Source organism: Atta cephalotes (genome assembly GCF_000143395.1).
Source record: "Atta cephalotes unplaced genomic scaffold scaffold00005, whole genome shotgun sequence".
In the NCBI taxonomy this organism is placed as follows: domain Eukaryota; kingdom Metazoa; phylum Arthropoda; class Insecta; order Hymenoptera; family Formicidae; genus Atta; species Atta cephalotes.
Genome location: NW_012130069.1, coordinates 652205 through 658918, shown reverse-complemented (window position 1 = coordinate 658918; position 6714 = coordinate 652205). Strand labels below are relative to the sequence as shown.

Genomic DNA, 6714 nt, shown 5'->3' with positions numbered 1-6714 from the left:
ACACACACACACACACACACACACACACACACACACACACACACACTATTGAATTCACATGAGTGAAAACAACATATTTGATTAAGGAGATTCTTCATGTCTAATATTTCTTGTACATTTATACAATTTCGAGATCTAACTGCATGCCGATTATTTCGGGGAGTTAAGATGCTTACAGATACAGATATAGATATGCTTATTATAGACGAATGCGGATCCATGATTTTAACATACGTCTAACGAATAATAAATAGTATGCAAAATAGAATAAATATTATATGTCCATTTATTATTCCTGCTCGCTCGAAATTTTAAAAACTTAGTCAAATGTAAATCACAGAATATATTATATTATATAATTTGTATAGAATAGCTTTATCATATACACTATAAAAAGGTCTCTTACTTTTGTATTACTTAATTTCTATATCTGTTTCATTTATCCTTTTTCGTCTTGCCTTTCTTCTTCTTGCTAGTCACTTTCTTAGTCTTTTCTTCCTTTTTGTCTTTCGATTTCGATTTATTTTCTTTTCGTTTACGCAACACTTTCTTTTTCTTCTTCTTCGCCGGAACTTCATCCTCTGATGATGATGATGATGAAGAAGAATCGGTTGAAGAAGTTGTCGTTGAACTAGACGGGCTGGAACTGGATGACGAACTGCTAGACTCGTCAGAGCTCGAGGGTTCTTCTTCCTTGGTAATTAATGCCGGCACAGCAACTGGCTTCGGATGGGACTTTAAATGTTCTCTCAAATCATCTGTCAAACCACCCAAGCCGATCGACGTAAAGAAGTTGATCGCGAAACGCGTGTTCGTTGGATCGTCTCTGGGAAATAGTCCTTCAAACACCTCTTGCAATGTTACATCTTTAACCCGTTCGTTCAGCTTTGCCAGACCCATGTACTCAGAGAGCTCCTGAAACAAGATCTTGATAAATATTCTGTTGGAACTCGTAGTGTCTTCCTCGTTCAGTTTTATGCACGAAAGTACGCTCCACGATATGGAATCTGTAAACAGTAAATGCGCGAAGAATTTCGATACGTTCCGCAACTTGTTCGTGTCGAGGCGGTGTATCGTATGATAAGAGTCTTTGAAAATCTGCTCGAACGGCGTCACATATATTTTATTAATGGCGCAAAACCGACCGGCTAGGAGGCCGAAGAACTTCTCGTACGTCCGCATTTCCGCGCAACAGTCCAAAAACATATGACATAGCTCGATCTCCTGCCCAGGTTTCAGTTGCATTTTCATCAATTTATGTGCACACTCCTCGAAATCGAGCGAAGAGTGTATAGTCAGATATATAGTTCGTCGAAGTGCAGTCAGATTTGTTTCTGTATTATCAAGGATCACTCCTTCTTTTGCTTCGGTCTGTTCTGTGCTGCTGTCGTTGTCCGAGCTTTCTTCTTCTCCATCTTCATCGTCGCCTTCTGAATCACTGATATCCGAGCCAAGAATTTCTTTACACAATTGCTTGTACTTCTCTTCGGAGGCAAGATAATCAGCGTCAAACTTGAACACGTTTAATATATCTTGCGCTTCCATCTCGTCATCCAATCTTATCAAATGAGTGATTTGATGTTCCTCCTCCACGAGATCCAGTTCTTCGGGTACAGCCTCGTGATCCTTAAATCCATCCTTCCTGATCTGAAACATAACTTCTATCATATACTGGACTCGCTTATCCAATTGTCCCTCATGCAGTATGTTTCTCAGCATTTCAAAGATAGCCTCGATACCCCTTCGCGAAACCTCTGTCAGTTTCATACCACATTCCTTCAAAAATGCAATGGCTACTTCGACAGAATCGTCGGTTGGTGTCTCCAGCAGTAAAGTCAAGACTTCCAAAGCGATAATCTCATAAGCCACACGCTGGTTAATCAAATGCGCTATAAAAGTTCCTGAAGAAATGCATAAAGGTTTATCATTCCTTTTGAATCCACGTTTGAATTGTAGAACAAGCCGTTTTAGCACCAACTCGCCTATGTTAGGAAACTTAGAATTGATTATAGATGTCAATGCAGCGTAAACTGGAGTGAATGTTGGAGACGCAGCTTGTGCTTGAATAATAGACCGTGCTAACAGACCTCTACCTCGGATGATGTTCTCATGCAGCAGCTCACGCGTTATGATCCCGATGTTGCTGGTGTTTACTTTATTGATGTATCCGTGAATAGATTTTTTTAACGCTTCCCAGGCAATACGTTGATAAGCGGCTCCTGACTTGTCAGTGATCTCCGCTTGGAGCATACGCAATTTGGCAGGTGGGATGTACGCGCCTCCCGTCCTCGAGGTCAAAAGATCTACCGTCCGCTTTTGCTTGGCATCCTCTGGATTCTCTCGCGCTTTATCCGGTTCTCCATAATACCTGTTGCCAATCTCTTCCCGTGGCGAATTCCGCTTTCCGCCTGCTTCGCCGTCGCTGTCCCTGAGATCTCCACGATCATCGCTGTACCTACGATCTCTGTGATCGTTGCGTCGGGAGCTCCGATGATCGCTATCATGCTTGGAACTCCTGTGATCATCGTGGTGCCTGGAATTCCTATGATCGCCGTTATGCTCTAATTCTTTGGAGTCATCATGTTTGCGGTCTCTGCGCTTACGAGAACGTTCTTCGTTCTCGTTCTCGTCCCTTCGTGAATGCGATCTCTTCATCTTGAACACGTAATTTTAAATTGCCTCCGCCGCGGATTTCCAACGGTGTACTCTCAATTAGGTTATTCTGTACATGTAATAATTATTTGATTATGTACTGTATATTATATATTTTTAATTATATCATGAATATAATTTACAGAGATACGATGAAGAAATTCACTGGATCACTCAAAATCAATTCAAATCTTTCTAGGCGACAGACACTCGGAAAACATAACCATAATCGCAATAATCACACATTTTAATTATTTTTCTAAAATTCTTCTGTACGCGATAGTCAGAAGATGTCGCTCCGTCATTGCATCAATTCGCGCCAATTTCAATTTAAAGTGCACTTTTTCAAATTACGGATCGACAGAATTGAATAAAACAAGCATCGTTATTTTCAGATAAAATATATAACATAGCAATAATTTCAAAATATGAAAATAATAATGAGTCAAAATAAAATTTTATTTCTTACGAAGCTGTGACAGTCGGATCTTACAATTTTAAAATCTTATCATAAAATAATAAAAAATATATATATAAAAATAATAAAAAAAATCTTATAATAAATATTATAACAAAGTTATATTATAATAAATAAAATTATTTGCTTCTGATATATATATATATATAGTATTTAGCAGATAATATAATGGGTTTCGATTTTATTTTTCTCATAGAAGCAATATTATTTTGTAATGAGACTTGTGTACTTATTTTTATGAAGCTACAAAGATTTATAATTGCATTGTATTAATGCAATTACATGTATCATGTCATATCATATCTGCTCCTTAATATAAATAAATATTAATGAAATAAAATTAAATGTAGAAATAGAGATTCTAAACATAATATAAATAAAAAATAAGATATTCTGTCTCTATTCCTAATTTTTTCATTTCTTCAATATTTAATAATAATTCTTGTTCCTAATATTTTTTCATTATGCATAGGATTTAAATCAATATGGCAACTTAATGCTGCATGCTTATTGATCCAAATGATCTTATCCAGCGATGTTATATATTTATTTGATATGAGAGTTCTTATTATATGTTGGAGACAGAAACTTTCTAATAAAAGTCACAACATCAGAAAGTCATGCGTTGATTTAATCATATTTCAGGAACTCCCGTCCTATATTTGTATATCTATATTTATGTTACTTTTAAATTTCAAAAATATAATTAAAATTAGATATTTTAAAGATATTAACAAATAAATTTCTTTATATTACGTGTCGAAACAATACATATGAGAAGAATTGTTTAGTTTATAATACTTTTTTTTCTTATAAAATTATTTTAAACATTTTATCGTCACACAAACAAGTTAAAATTACAAAAGTGAATAAATTTATTGGAATATTTATAATTTGATTAGTACCTATAATAAATTTATCTAATAAATTTACCAATTTTGTAATTTTCACACACACAATCAAGATATGCAATCGATTATATGTGATATGTAAAAAAGTATCGCGATTCTTATTACAGAGTCTCTATTATATGTTTGCCTAATATCATCAATTTAGCTCCTAAACATTGAAACTTGCGACTTATTTTCACTTTATTTACTTCTTGCAAAATATGTTTTTCTTATAACTTTCTTTCATGAGAACTTGTTAATCACGAGTGTTCTGCAATACCGATAGATTATATGAGTTTCTCGAATATACCGCCAAATTCTGCGCTTCACTCATCATTGTAATAATAGAAAATCAGAATTGAACTTCGGACTTCACGAAAATAATTATTTTTTTAAAAGAGAAAGAAAGATTTGTGCATGTCTAAATGAATGTATGAGAATAACAGAAGATTAAAATAATGGTTGTGATATCAAGGATTTTCTCTCGCGATTATGGTAGACTGCAAGTAGCGAAAATAATATGTAGGTTATGTTAGATTTTGATCACATTCTATTCCTGTGCTTTTTCAACCTTTCTCAATTTGCTGCACAATAACGAAACAAATTTATTAAATTACATTATCAATGACTTTCACAAAAGTGAAATTAAATTTTTTTAAAATTTAATTTTTTTATTTTATTGTTTCAAAAGATTTACAAGATTTGTTATACTAGAGATATTGCTATGATTAAAATGAGAGTAAACATATTTGAGATAAATTTTTACAATTTAAAAAATATTTTTTACTTTGTACATTCATTTATTTCTAAATTTTTTCATTTCTTTTTACCTTCTCTTTTGTGATATTGAAGAATTTGATTGTATGATATCAAAACATAACTTTATTCTTATTATATACATAAAAGTTTTAATTATTAAGGCTATACAAAATTATTTTTTTAGGCTATGCAGTTAGAAGAAATTCCTCCACAATCACTCAAGATTCAGTACAAGAATCACAAAATAATAAGATACCAGAACAAAACATTGAACAGAAGAAAGTGATATCTGATAGGTATCGATTCATATATCCTGAATTTTTACCAGATCCAGATCCCAAGTATCGTAATTCACTCCGAGAAAAGTTGGAGCGCATGGATATGATGGCAAGGCGCATTCACGTAGCGATACCCGAATTCTATGTTGGTTCTGTATTAGCTATAACTTATTCTGAACCACATGCTCCTGGAAAGGTTAATAAGTTTGTTGGTATATGTATCGAACGAAAAGGATCTGGCTTGAAAGCCATATGTGTATTGAGAAATGTGGTCAATAACCAAGGAATTGAAGTAGTTTATGAGTTATATGATCCTGCAATACAGAAGATAGAATGTCTTAAGTAAATATAATTATTGGCTGCGTTCAACAGAACAGATAGCTTTGCAACTGTTGTAAGATTCTTTGATATAATTGATTATACATTCAAATCCAGTGAAGAATTGAGATAAGAACTAATTATATTTAAAAAATCTTACAATATTTGTGTATGCAAAACTGTTGTACAGTTATTTATATAAATTGCACTGAAATGTTTCTTTTCGATGATTCTGACATATATTTAGGTTTGAAAGAAGATTGGATTCGCATCTACGATACTTGCGGGACGCACCAGCAGAGTATAGTACCTTTCCTTTTGACATGGAACCAGAGTATTTGCCAGAAGGTGCACCAGTACCTGTGAATAAGATCAAAGTGCAGCTTAATCCTCGTCCATGGTTAGAGAAATGGGAGCGTCAAGAGTTGAAAGGTATAACAGAGTTGCAGCTTTCTGAGAAACGCATTATGAAAGCTAAAGCTGCAGCGACACCTTGGGAAAAGTATGATTTAATGAAAAAATATCGGTAAGAAAACAGGACATATCTTTTTGTAATATTCTTTTTAACGATTATTCGTTTTAATTTATATCTTTTTATTTAGGGAAACTATTCCCGAGGAGGAACAAAATGATATACTTGATGAAGTGTATACAAAATTACACGAAATGGAAATTACTAAACGTAGGCAAAAACTTAAGCGCTCTTTCGTACGTCCGCAGAAAACTGGGTAAACTTTTGATTATGTATAGCATTTTTCAATTTGTATAAGGAATTAGAATGAAATAAATGTATTTGTTTTTTGTTACAATTCTTTATTTTTGTAATGATATCCGCACCGTTATCATAATTTAGTATCGTAATTATCAAAAAAATTAGGATTTTATACAATCATTGAATTCACATGAGTGAAAAACAACATATTTGGTTAAGGAGATTCTTCATGTCTAATATTTCTTGTAAATTTATACAATTTCGAGATCAAGCTAACTGCACGCCGATTATTTCGGGGGAATCAGATGCTTATTAAATCATTATTTGTAATAATATTAAATTGTCAATTTGATATATATTTGATGATATTCTTGCTTTGGTTTAGAACTGTGTTTCAAACCGACACATAAACAATAGCTTGATCTGGAAATTATATAAAATCATAAGAAAAATTATTAGGCATGAAAAACCGCCTTGACTGAATATGACGGTTTTCACTCATGTGTATTTAAACTTGTAGATCTATTTTCACTTAAAATTAATTACTGAATTTATAAACAAAAATTTTTAGTATTAATTATAAGAAAAAAAATAAACATACTTTCAGAAATACTTATCATACATCTC

At 33.0% G+C, this 6714-nt stretch overlaps 2 protein-coding genes across 2 annotated transcripts; one reads left to right on the top strand and one right to left on the bottom strand.

The window, feature by feature from the left end:
- Positions 1-435: 435 nt before the first annotated feature.
- On the bottom strand, positions 436-2655 carry LOC105626236 (pre-mRNA-splicing factor CWC22 homolog). The gene has a single exon (XM_012207540.1). The coding sequence runs from the start codon at positions 2653-2655 to the stop codon at positions 436-438; it is 2220 nt and encodes a 739-aa protein (XP_012062930.1).
- A 1823-nt stretch (positions 2656-4478) lies between these two features.
- LOC105626235 (39S ribosomal protein L19, mitochondrial-like) lies at positions 4479-6107 on the top strand. The gene is made up of 4 exons (XM_012207539.1): positions 4479-4542; positions 4964-5399; positions 5623-5901; positions 5978-6107. Exons 1-4 carry the CDS (start codon positions 4479-4481, stop codon positions 6105-6107), a joined length of 909 nt encoding a protein of 302 aa, XP_012062929.1.
- The last annotated feature ends 607 nt before the right edge of the window (positions 6108-6714 follow it).

Bases quoted from the DNA above. Each gene is read 5' to 3' on its own strand.
- LOC105626235 (XM_012207539.1), top strand. From the start codon at position 4,479: ATGGTTGTGATATCAAGGATTTTCTCTCGCGATTATGGTAGACTGCAA. The intron at 4,543-4,963 runs GTAGGTTATGTT...TTATTTTTTTAG, and splicing joins GCAAGTAGCGAAAATAATAT to GCTATGCAGTTAGAAGAAAT. The intron at 5,902-5,977 runs GTAAGAAAACAG...CTTTTTATTTAG, and splicing joins GATTTAATGAAAAAATATCG to GGAAACTATTCCCGAGGAGG.
- LOC105626236 (XM_012207540.1), bottom strand. From the start codon at position 2,655: ATGAAGAGATCGCATTCACGAAGGGACGAGAACGAGAACGAAGAACGT.